We start from the raw sequence: 12,364 nt of genomic DNA, 5'->3' as shown, positions 1-12,364 counted from the left end.
TCTTTAATATCATACTTTCCTATACTCTCGTAAGAACTGTGCAATCTCGAAACGTGATTCGTCCAGTGCAAATATCGCCGCCTCCTGGCATCTTTCCTCCAAACCATCGTCTTGATCGTTCTCAAGCAGTAGATAAATCATATCCAACCTCCCATGTTCTGCAGCTCCCTGGAGCGCCGTTCGTCCTTCCACCGAAGCAGCTGGAGCGTTGATCAAGGCCCCGTTTTCAAGAAGGAAGATGGCTATCTTCAAGTGCCCCTGCATTGCTGCAAACTGAAGTGCTGTTGCACCATAGTGCAAGGCTGGCTGGGCATTTATATCTACACCCTGTGCAACAAGGCTTTGAACCAGCTCAAGGTTACCACCATAGCAAGCTACTTGAAGGGCAGTCCTTCCTCTCTTCCAAAAGGCATGTGCATAGATATCAGCCCCTGCATTTGAGAGTATAGTGATAAGCTCCTTGTGATTGGCATTTATGGCATACTGGAGAGCCGTCATGGGGTACTTTTCCGTCGGAATTGTATTGACCCTAGCGCTAGCATCGAGTAACAATGAAACCACCCGCGTAAGAGCATCCCATCTGATAGTGGTGTCGTTTTCGCAGGTTTCTGCAATAACTCGGGCCAGAATCCCTGTGTTGGATTCTGCTTTCACTTGAAAGCCATGATTGATAAGCGATTTGAATATTGAAAAAGGGGGCCATCCAAATTTCTGCCAGAAGATAGAATCTAAAGCATCCATTCCTGTTTCTGGATCTTTAGCGTTTGGGTCTGCCCCGCGTTCAAGTAGTGTCTTTGCGACTTCATATTTCTGTGATCTCAGGGCTAACAATAGGGCAGTCTTGTGTCCATAATTTGCACCGTTGGCTATGAGAAGATCGACTAAGCAGACGTTTTTATTCTGACAGTATATGGAGCCTCTGATAGCTTGTAAAATGGGCGGTTCAGGTGTGTCATTCCTTCTTTCGTCGTCGGTTTTGTTATAGAAGGGCACAAAATGTAGAGATGGTTTATTGACATCAACACCAGAGGATATCAAGCATTGTGCTGCAAGCCGGTTATCACGGCCAATTGCCGTACAGAGAGGCGTCTCATCACCGGGAAGAGGTTTATCCAGATCAAGCCCCAAAGCCGTGAACTTGACCATTAATAAAGTGAAGCATTCGGCATGTTTGTCATGTTTTGGGTTCATGATAGATTTGCTCAGGATGCGGCAGGCCCTCCCGTCGGCATTGGGGTTAATATTGAGTACGAGTAGGAACCACAACATTCTACTGTCGCCGTGGCCAACAGCAACCTCCATAGCATCGATAACGTGTTTCTCAAAGAGATATGTGCTTTTATCGACACAGAAACTGAGAATCATGTCGACGAGTTGGGTATTTCGAGATTTCGCGGCTATTTCGAGGTATTGGCTCCAATTGTCTGCCTTGTCGACTGCAGATAGGCCTGCCTTTGAGAAGTGGTCAAGTAAGAAATTGACCAATTCCATGGAGCCAGACCTAACAGCTGCTTGCAGAATGGGAGCTGAGTTGTCGCAGGTTGCGCATTTTTGTAGTAACAGTTTGGCTACGTCGATGTCTCCAGTTCCAGCAGCAGCTTCAAGGGAACTCTTTTCGCTCTCCTGACTCGGGGAGGCATTCACATCTGCTCCCCATTCCAGAAGTAGCTTGACTCGACTCATTCTGGCTGAACGATTCGGATCAAAGCACAATGTATTCTGTAATGTATACTGCAGTGCAGTCGGCTGCATAGCCTGTCGAGTATCGACACCTGCTCCTGCTTCCAGTAGCATCTTTATCATCTCATAGCTGCCTAGTCTGCTCGCGATCTGGAGAGGAGTTGAAACAAAGTCGTATTCATGGTATCCTTTTTCGCTGTCGCTCAGAAAATACAGACTAACTGTGCCATCGGGGTTTGCGCCTGCCTGCAACAGTTGTCGAACGATATCAAGTTTCCTACTCTTAGCAGCCAGCTGAAGAGGAGTTACTGCTCGAGAGAGGTCACAACTTCGCAAGTCAAATGTCTCTGGATTAGCCAAAATGATCGCTTCCATGGTCTCAGTTCGGCAAAACAAATCTGGATCTGCTCCAAATTCGATCAACAAATTAATCATTGCAGAGTTCCCACGTTCAACTGCCATATGTAATAAAGACATGCGGTCTGGGTTGGAAATGTTTGGATCGGTTCCAGCTTGAAGCAGACTCCTCACTCGGGAATTATTTCCAGCTTCAACAGCTAGAAATATTGGCGGTGGTAGGAAAATGTATCTATTGGGATTGGGGGTTTCAAATATCTTGTGTCGCATGCCGATCAAAGCTTTGGCGAGTGACTCGTTATCGTAGGATTCCATTTGCCACGGACTACATAGCCGCAGTGACGGAAAGGATGCCAATGGATGCGCGCCGTGATCAAGGAGGAGTTGGACAGTAGCACTGTCCTCATGTAGGACTGTCCTCTGAAACCGGACTGCCTTCTGCAAAGGTGTCTGAAAAGAATAAGCGCTATTCGGATTGACGCCTTTTTGTAGCAGATTACTGACGAGCTGGAAGCCCTCTTCTCCAGGGATATCGAGAGCAGCGGACAGTAAAGCTACCGAGAACAGCTTCATTGTCGGTCCTTGGACAGAGAGCGCTTGTTTTAGGTCATGTAAGAACCCGCAAGAAATGGCCAACTTCAAAAAGTCGGCCATTATGTCCACATGCAAGTGATCGTTACTCGAGAGGAATGCCAAGGAAAGAAAGAGTCGAGACCAGGGCCCAGAAATTGGAGTCTGTTGGGTCTGTAGTTCTGTCTGGTGTCTGTGGCTGAATGGCATTTGTTCCTCAAGTAACATCAGCACATTAGGAGGTGTTGCATCGAGCATCGAGTCCGGTGTGCCTGTATCCCTGATGGAACGCAACAGTGATCTTTTAAAGTCCACTATGGCGGCGTGATTCTGAGATGACAGTGAGGTGAATCGCACCGGACGGTGAATGGATTCAATAGTTCCATTCGATATCGGGTTAACTCCATCTTGAAGCGCCATTCACAGTCAGGGACAAAGTACTACATATGTATTAAAGGGCTTACCAGTACTAGTGAATTGGGCTTGGAGATTGAGCCACGGTGTGATGAAGTATGTAATGTTTCGATTGGCTGTCGGGGGTGTACGAGCAGAAAACGTTTCGAGGGGCAAGAATGCAGGACTTCCGGCTTCACAAATATCAGTCATGTGTCTCTGGTATATGTTATCAATGCGTTTGACTTACGTAGGTTCTTTGGGGCGTATCTCCTTATTTCCTTTTTCCTCTTCTTGTCTGGTATGATCTTACCATGGATCGTGAGTTCAGTTGGTTTTCCTTCAGCTTTGCGCTTCAGGACCAATGCACTCGCTTGCTCCCATTCTTCCTTTTTGGTGTTCTTACGAAGCTTCCAGTTGACTGTGACCTTGCGAATATATTGTTTCTCTCTGTGCATGGCGTTAGTCTCTGTTCATTAGATGGTATGGAGGACATGCGTAGCTTGGAACTGATGGTTTTCACTCATAAACTTCTCGATCTCTTTGATAGTTTTGTTCTGTTCGAGATACAGTGATTTGATTATGTCCTTATGGGTTTCCCATTGGTCATCTGGGATCCTGGGAGCTCTGGACATATCGTGTTCTGGTAAAAGAGATGGTATTCAAGGGATTGTCGGGCTTTCATGTTAACTAGGCACAAAGAAAACCTGGAGAGGAAGCCCATCTCTTATGTGCCCCTCAGGTGACACAGAATATTATGCTCTCTTGGGTCAAGTCATCAGCAGTATTGTGTTCTCAACCAGAATTCGCGTTCTCTCAAGTGCCAAGGCTCAAGGCAGGATTCTCTATTGGTTGACTATATGCATAAGCAACTGGCAACCCAGTCCAAGACTGTGGAACTATTGGATATGACCAGAATTCGCTTTCAGGGCCCTGCAATGGAGGCTTTGAAGCAAGCCACAAACACGGATGGCGAAACAGATTGGGTCAGCTGCTGGCGGTGAAATCAACAATTGCAAAGCCAGAATTCGCATTCATGCACGGTTTCTCATTGAGTCCCCTTCCTGACATTTTCTTGCTGCTCTTTCTTGACTAGAACGGTAAGACCGACTGTCGATCAGAAACAAGTTATCTTACATGGATAGTACAGAGGCAGGTAGACTAGATCCTGAAGAATACCTAGGCACCTACTTGAAGGAACAAGTTGACTGAGACGTTTCTAACTATAAGCCATCTGTGACGGCATCCTGAGGACTTGGGGCCCCTGTCGATGATCCTCCACACTGTCATGTCCGTCCAGAATTCGCTTTGGCCATTTCTTCATACACTTGGCCAGAATCCGCTCTAGTAAAGTTCACGCTTTAGGAGCAGCCAGCTTCTCTAGATCTCTCTTGGCCCGTCCTCTCTTAGTATGTTCGACCAGAATTCGCATAGTCAATGGTTATAACTTTCAGCCGCTCTCGAGATGATTCTATGCAGTAACTTTCTCCTTTATCTCTATTCTTCGATTCTTGTTTCTATGGGTTGTTCTTCCCAGTCCATTCATAAAGATTTTACGCCCCCTGATCTTACTCATCACTAATGGCTGTATCTCAAGAAGCCATCATCGCCATAGTTGGCATTGTTGTCAACCTTCCCACTTTCTGTCTCGTTTTTTGGCATATCTGGAACAGAAGAAGAAGAAGATCGGAGGCAAATCGAATATCAGGTACAATGTCATGATTTAACTACATGACCTCGCTTGCTAATAGTGTCCCGTAAGCCAATCGTATCTACAGTCAGCCTCTACTATTACAACCTCGCCGGTTGGCAGACAATACTTTGTTTGCTTTTTCCATGCCTTACACCATTTCTATGGTCAATGTACAGCCTATAGAACTAGAACCCTAGCAAAGATCCGAATACTCTCACACTGGAAAGTCCCTGTTGGACTAACAGTAGAGGCTATAGAACAGACATTGTGAGCGGTTATAAAGGACATGGGAGGAGGGGATCAGCACCAATGCGAATGTTTGAAGGAATTTAAGTTATAATATACAAGAGTGGCGTTTAGAGAAATAGGATAGTCACCAGCTTATATGTTGTAACTATATAGATCATTTATTATTGAACAATGAGACTAAACGACAATTGCGGCAAGGGAAATCAGCCACTCATAATATTTAATAACACAATCTTAGTCATTTGAGCTAGATATTCACCAATTAATATTTGAGTCATTTTAAAGTTGATTACATCCATGTATTTCAATAAGTATTTGATGCTATTGATGTCCAACTATGTTGTCTAATGAGCTAAGTACAGTCAGCTAGAATAGTCACTTACACGGGCGGCTTATCCTACCCTGTTCCCCCACCTCCATCCATACATCTCCATCAAGTAAATATCTCAAACATAGGTACTCATAACCTACCAATACTTGCATTCGTATCTATAATCATGTCAAGCAAAGTTGATGCTAAGTCAAATATTGGACTATTGTCCATTGGCGACATGGGCGTTGGCGTTGCAAAGCTGCTAATCGCCCATGGTTTCCTCGTTGCGACTAACATCTCTGGTCGAAGGTAATGGACCCCCTTGTGCCACCCCGCCCGTTAAGGCAACAAATTAACAATTCCCTTAGCCAAGATACGATCGAACGGGCTCGAGACGCGCAAGTTGAACTCCTCGAGTCTGATGCTGAGCTGATACAGCAAAGCTCAGTTATACTCTCAATCGTTCCACCCAAGGACGCTGAAGCTACAGCCGCTCGTATTGTAAAAGCAGTAAAGGAATCGGGAAGCAAGAAAGAGCGTTACCTGGTCGACCTTAATGCAGTTGCGCCTTCAACAATCAAATCAATTGCAGCGTCTGTCAAACAGGGAAATGTACCTATACGATTTGTCGATGGAAGCATACTGGGACGGCCTCCAAAACTGACAGCATCATCCGATGCCGAAGTAAAATCATCTAGTAGCACCGACTTTTCCAACTGGTACCGTCCTAGTATCCCCATCTCGGGACCGGATTCGTTGACTTCACTGCCTCATGGCAAGAGGCTCATTTCCGTGCTGAACATGAAGTATATCTCCCCCGATATCGGCGCAGCAAGCGGACTCAAGATGTGTTTCGCTTCCTTGACCAAAGGATTCACTGCTATTGCGACTCAGTCTTTCACAACGGCGCATAATCTTGGAGTCTTGGACGCCCTCAAGGAGGCGCTTGGCACGCTCTACCCATCTGTCCTCGCCACTGCTGAAAATGGCGTGCCTGGTATGCCACCCAAAGCATATCGCTGGGTTCGAGAGATGGAGGAAATCGCTCTTACCTTTAACGAAGAAGCAGGTTGGGACAAGGGCATGTTCGAAGGTGCTGCGAGTGTCTATAGAAATATTGCGGAAGATGAGGTACTTGGGCAGGAAAAGGTTGGTGAGAGAAAGCGCGGAACCACCGTGGATGATGTGGCAGCAGCAGCAGCTGAGGGCCTGCAGAAGAAGAAGAAGAAATCAGAGCAGTAGCAACAACAGGTCGCTCTTAGAACACATATCTATATCTTTCAGACATTAGAAGGGGGTAGATATACATCTCTATAGTACAGTTTACATAAAACCATCAACTCCAAGCTGGCTTACACCTCATGTCTAGATGCTGATGTAAATTCGAGAGTTAGGAACATTGAGCCTCCAATCATTGTTGAACCCAGGAGTCGTCACTGCGGCAGCGTCGGAGGAAGTGACAAAAATGCCATCGTTCGAAAGAGCGCCGAAGTGATCTTCCAGTAGCTGAGCCTCGGACTGAGATGACTCTGAATCAGTCTCGGACTCTACCTTGCTGGCCGTTCCGAAGACCACGCCCATCTCTTTGGCCCGAGGTGACTCAGTGGCTGAGGTCTCCGTAGACGCAAAGAATTGAATTTTGGAGCCCACAGGGACAAAGTTACCTCCATCCATGGCTTGAATAAACCTTTGCATCTCTTCTTCTTCAGACAGGGAAAAGTGAGTGCGCTGAGGGTCGAGTGAAAGTAAACCCTTCTTTGCGCCCCAGCCACCACCACCGCTCACTGTACACTATTAGTATGTAGGTTAAAAGGAAGGTGTGCCATGAAGGTCTCGTACAAATTTGATATAGACGGCCACCCTGCTTGTATAGGGTGACCAGGTGGCCGGACGTGGAAGCAACGAGCTCCGCGATATTTTTACCATCTCTGAACGTTGCTTCAGGATCGGGATCAACAGAACTTGAGTTATCGCCTGACTGAGAAAAGGTTGGAGGGGTGATGATTGCCCAGATTCCCATTGGCGACTGAACCAGGTCCGACTTTCGTACATGCAATTCATCGACAGCTGGCTCAAGTTCATTTGAAGCAGGGACAGATTCATCCTCAACGCTAACCCGTCGCACGATGTTCCCAAAGCTCTCAGTCACCACACGAGGATGGGTCAGGGGCACGAGGGGTGCCCAGATACCAAGGTCGTTGATCGAAGGAAGCTTCTTTTCGAGAGGAAGCGATATTTGCTGTGAATATTTTTCATTCTTCTCAACTAGTTTAGGTGAGCTTTGCGACAGATCATAACGCCTAGTGATGAGTGTTGAAGTTTTATGATTCAGAAAGGTTGTGTTGGTGAGAGGAATGGTGATGTGAGGGTTGCCAAGATCCATCGTTATAGCTGCCACTTTGTCAGCATCCTCCCTAACCTTTGGGGGTTCTGGAGTCCATAGGCCAGGAAGAATCGAGTCAAGTTTTCCACGAAGGATAGACAACCCCTGGATGGGCTTGTTGCTCGGTACTGGAGGAGCGACATGATCGACAACAGCACCCAAGACGTGAAACTGTTCCGGGTTTTCAGATCCTGAGAGTAGATCAACAAACTCTGCCATGAAGCTGTCCTTCTCGAGCCATTGCGCATACTGTGGAGTAGCTAGGATGACCGCAGCATCATGACGACTAGGGTTGGCGATTTTGATTTGAGACTTGACAGTTTGTAGTAATTCCGAGAGATCCTTTGAAATGTTAATGATTTTCAGTAACAATTTGCTAGAGTGTTGACCTTTGATTTGGGACTTAGCTCGACAGTAAAGTAGTTTGATTCTTTACTTGTCGAGTAGTTCCTTCGAGCTATGTGAGAAAAGCTATTGAGTACACAGCTCCTAGGAGCTCTCAATGCCAGCCGGAGGGCCATTGGGATAATGACTAGGTAGCAAGTTGAGATTGGGAATCAAGCCACCAAGTACACGTATCTAGAGTATTTCGTCTGAATGGCAGAAAAACGCAATTTATTAAAAGCGACGCCTTGAAAGTGATTGCAAAGTCTGGGATGTCATCACTCAACTTCAAGACATGTCCAGATGTGGCTGAGCGCCACAATAATTTCAAGGGTCTCAAGACATGGAGGTCCGGTATCGTTCTGTCAGACCGGGAATGTCTCGATATAATTCGAGGAATATACCTAGTGACTGTTTCACCGGGAAGAGAATTTTTGAGACACGAAATGTCAGCAGTGAATCAGAGAACATTGAAGAAACTTAAAAGAGCTGAAGCAATTATGTGGACGTATACCAAAAAAATTGTAAATATTTGATAGGTTACATTTGTGCCTTATTTTGTCAGGCTACGCCACATCCTGCCCCTCCATCAACTAAAAGTTATCCCCCGCCATAGAAACATGACTCAACTTGATCTTGAGTCACCCTCTACCTCTACTTATTAATTCAACGTGCAGGTCATTGCTTGAAGCCCCCAAGAAACGGGCTTCATTCAGTCATCTCCGGCACAACGTTTAGACTCGCGGTTCGAGCACTCCGGGTGCGATCTATTTCCCCAGGACGACCCTTTACAACCACGCGAGCAATCATGGCGACCAACAGCGGCAGAGGAAACCCCAGTATGTACTCTCATCACTCCTCGGTCGCATGACCAATAGCTAACCATTGTACTCCATAGTCGGCGCCAGTGAGGGCATTCAGGACGCTACCAGTACTCCTCCAGCCGTCCCCGCCCAGGAGAAGAAGGAGATCGCCCAATCTACTACCGAAACTCATGCTTCTGGTCAAGATGCCGGCGCTGCTGCTGCTGCCGGCGGCTCTCCCAAGGTGAAGACCGAGAAGGAGTGTATGTGCAACATTCCAAATGGATACCTACTCGACATGTCTCTGACTTGAAACCGCAGTGGAGAAGGAGCGAAAGAAGGCCGAGAAGCAGGCCAAGTTCGAAGCAAAGAAGCAAAAGGCTGCGGTCGCCGCCCCCAAGGCTCCTAAGGAGAAGAAGCCCAAGGAGAAGAAGGCTGAGGAGGAGCCCATTCCCGAATACGTCGAGGACACCCCCAAGGGTGAGAAGAAGCGAATCCGATCGTTCGATGACCCCAATTTCAAGGCATACGACCCTATTGCCGTCGAGTCCGCATGGTACGATTGGTGGGAGAAGGAGGGTTTCTTCAAACCCGAATTCAAGCCTGATGGAAATATCAAGGACGAAGGAAAGTTCGTCATTGTTCATCCTCCTCCCAACGTCACCGGTGCCCTTCACATGGGACACGCTCTTGGCGAGTCTCTCCAGGATCTTATGATCCGATGGAGTCGAATGCATGGCAAGACCACCTTATGGGTTCCTGGCTGTGATCATGCCGGTATTTCTACTCAGAGTGTCGTCGAGAACATGCTTTGGAGAAAACATGGCCAGACCCGACATGACCTTGGCCGTGAGAAGTTTGTCAACACTGTTTGGGAGTGGAAGGAGGACTATCACAAGCGCATCAATAATACTCTGTGCAAAATGGGAGGATCTTATGACTGGAGCCGAGAGGGTATGCAAGCCATGAAATATGTGAGAGATAGCGCCACTAACTTTTACCAGCTTTCACCATGGACAAGAACCTGTCCGCTGCCGTCACTGAGACTTGGGTCAGGCTCTACGAGGAGGGCACCATTTACCGAGCCAACCGACTTGTCAACTGGTGCACCAAGCTCAACACTACGCTTTCTAACCTTGAGGTCGTCAACAAAGAACTGACCGGCCGCACCCTGCTCGATGTCCCTGGATACGACAAGAAGGTCGAATTCGGTGTTATCGTTCACTTCAAGTACCCCGTCGAGGGATCTGATGAGCTTATTGAGGTCGCTACCACCCGTATTGAGACTATGCTGGGCGACACCGGCATCGCTGTTCACCCCAAGGACGATCGATATAAGCACCTCATCGGCAAGACTGCCATCCACCCTTTCATTGAGGGCCGTAAGCTTCCTATCGTCGCCGACGAGTACGTCGACAGAGAGTTCGGTACTGGTGCTGTCAAGCTCACTCCCGCCCACGACCCCAACGATTTCACTCTCGGACAGAAGCACGGCCTTGAATTCATCAACATCTTGACTGACGATGGCTTGATGAACGAGAACGCCGGTGCCTACAAGGGTCAGAAACGATTCGACGTCCGTTACACCATCCAGGATGACCTCAAGGCCAAGGGTCTCTACGTCGACAAGAAGGACAACGCCATGAAGGTTCCTCTGTGCGACAAGTCCAAGGACATCATTGAGCCCATTATGAAGCCTCAATGGTGGGTCCGCATGAAGGAGCTCGCCGAGCCTGCCATTGCTGCTGTACGAGACGGTAGCATCAAGATCCGACCCGAGAGCGCCGAGAAGAGCTATTATCGATGGCTCGAGGACATCCAAGACTGGTGCATCAGTCGGCAGCTCTGGTGGGGTCACCGATGCCCCGTCTACTTTGCCAAGATTGAGGGTGGTGCTGAAGATATCCCCGAGGAGAAGCTTTGGTTCGCCGGCCGAACTCGACAGGAGGCTGAGGAAAAGGCCAAGGCCGCCCTGCCTGGCAAAACGTACACTCTTGAGCAAGATGAAGACGTTCTCGACACATGGTTCTCTTCTGGTCTCTGGCCCTTCAGCACCCTGGGCTGGCCTAACCAGACACATGATCTTGAGAAGCTCTACTCTACAGAGGTCCTTGAGACAGGTTGGGATATTCTCTTCTTCTGGATTGCCAGAATGATCTTCTTCGGTATCAAGTTGACTGGCAAGGTTCCGTTCAAGGAGGTCTACTGCCACGTTCTTGTCCGTGACTCCGAGGGTCGCAAGATGAGCAAGAGCCTGGGTAACGTCATCGACCCCCTCGACGTTATTTCGGGTGTCGGGCTTCAAACTCTTCACGACAAGCTCACTCAGGGTAACCTGCACCCTAACGAGGTCGCCAAGGCCACCAAGTACCAGAAGACTGCCTTCCCTGATGGTATTCCCCAGTGTGGTGCCGATGCTGTGCGTTTCACCATGATCAACGCTACCACTGGTGGCACTGATATCAACCTGGATGTCAAGGTTATCCACGGATACCGTAAGTTCTGTAACAAGATTTTCCAGGCTACCAAGTACGTCTTGGGAAGTCTTCCTAAAAACTTCACTCCCGCCAAGTCAGGTATCGCCCGTGGCGAGACCCTTGCTGAGCGATGGATTCTTCACAAGATGAACAGCGCTGCCAAGGAGATCAACCGTGCTATTGAGGACCGTGAGTTCTCCAAGTCGACATTGATCGTTTACAGATACTGGTACAACGAGCTGTGCGATGTCTACATCGAGAACTCCAAGGCCATTATCCGTGACGGTACCGAGAAGGAGCGTGAGTCTGCTATCCAGACTCTCTACACTGCTCTCGAGACCGCTCTTACCATGATCCATCCCTTCATGCCTTTCATTACTGAGGAGATGTGGCAGCGAATGCCCCGACGGCCTGAAGACCAGACAAAGTCCATCGTCGTTGCCAAGTACCCCACATACAATGAGAAGCTTGATGACCCCGAGTCTGAGCGTGCTTACGAGCTTGTCCTTGGCTGCTCCAAGGCTGCTCGATCATTGATGGCTGAGTATGCCCTCAAGGATGAGGCTGAAGGTAAGCACAATAGCCCCTAAACAAGAGAGAGTCCCAATACTAATTCTTCTGCAGTCATCATCCAGGCTTACAACGATACCTCTCTCACCACTGTCAAGGAGCAAGCGTCTTCCATCAAGAGTCTGAGTGGCAAGGGTATCAAGGGCGTTGAGATCCTTGACTCCGATGCCAGCCGTCCCGCTGGATGTGTTGCCTACCCCGTCTCTACCGAGGCTTCCGTCTTCCTTCACGTCAAGGGCCGCGTTGATATCGATGCCGAGATTGCCAAGGCTCAGAAGAAGCTCGACAAGGCCAAGAGCAGCATCCAGAAGCAGGAGAAGATCCTCAATGACCCTGGTTACCTCGAGAAGGTTTCCGATGCCATCCGAGAGACAGATGAGAAGAGGCTGTCCGATGCCAAGCAGGAGATGAACAGCTTCGAGGAGACAATCAAGCAGTTCGAGCAGCTGAAGCTGGAGTAAAAGCTGGATAAAGTAAAAGCTTAGAGGATGT

General features: G+C 48.3%; 4 protein-coding genes across 4 annotated transcripts; 2 read left to right on the top strand and 2 right to left on the bottom strand.

Moving 5' to 3' along the window:
* Positions 1-9: 9 nt before the first annotated feature.
* On the bottom strand, positions 10-3,458 carry FPSE_11812 (uncharacterized protein; the record flags this gene model as incomplete). Its single annotated transcript, XM_009264929.1, has 3 exons — positions 10-3,014; positions 3,072-3,194; positions 3,251-3,458. The coding sequence occupies 3 exons, from the start codon at positions 3,456-3,458 to the stop codon at positions 10-12; spliced, it is 3,336 nt and encodes a 1,111-aa protein (XP_009263204.1).
* A 1,981-nt stretch (positions 3,459-5,439) lies between these two features.
* On the top strand, positions 5,440-6,497 carry FPSE_11813 (uncharacterized protein; the record flags this gene model as incomplete). The annotated part of the gene is made up of 2 exons (XM_009264930.1): positions 5,440-5,564; positions 5,624-6,497. The coding sequence occupies 2 exons, from the start codon at positions 5,440-5,442 to the stop codon at positions 6,495-6,497; spliced, it is 999 nt and encodes a 332-aa protein (XP_009263205.1).
* A 123-nt stretch (positions 6,498-6,620) lies between these two features.
* On the bottom strand, positions 6,621-8,159 carry FPSE_11814 (uncharacterized protein; the record flags this gene model as incomplete). The annotated part of the gene is made up of 3 exons (XM_009264931.1): positions 6,621-7,039; positions 7,095-7,980; positions 8,028-8,159. The coding sequence occupies 3 exons, from the start codon at positions 8,157-8,159 to the stop codon at positions 6,621-6,623; spliced, it is 1,437 nt and encodes a 478-aa protein (XP_009263206.1).
* A 671-nt stretch (positions 8,160-8,830) lies between these two features.
* Positions 8,831-12,333, top strand: FPSE_11815 (uncharacterized protein; the record flags this gene model as incomplete). The annotated part of the gene is made up of 5 exons (XM_009264932.1): positions 8,831-8,861; positions 8,921-9,088; positions 9,147-9,779; positions 9,830-11,872; positions 11,927-12,333. 5 exons carry the CDS (start codon positions 8,831-8,833, stop codon positions 12,331-12,333), a joined length of 3,282 nt encoding a protein of 1,093 aa, XP_009263207.1.
* Positions 12,334-12,364: the final 31 nt, after the last annotated feature.

The sequence above is a fragment of the Fusarium pseudograminearum genome, chromosome 4 (assembly GCF_000303195.2).
Source record: "Fusarium pseudograminearum CS3096 chromosome 4, whole genome shotgun sequence".
In the NCBI taxonomy this organism is placed as follows: domain Eukaryota; kingdom Fungi; phylum Ascomycota; class Sordariomycetes; order Hypocreales; family Nectriaceae; genus Fusarium; species Fusarium pseudograminearum.
The sequence above is the reverse complement of the archived record's forward strand: the minus strand, read 5'-3'. Positions and strand labels throughout refer to the sequence as shown.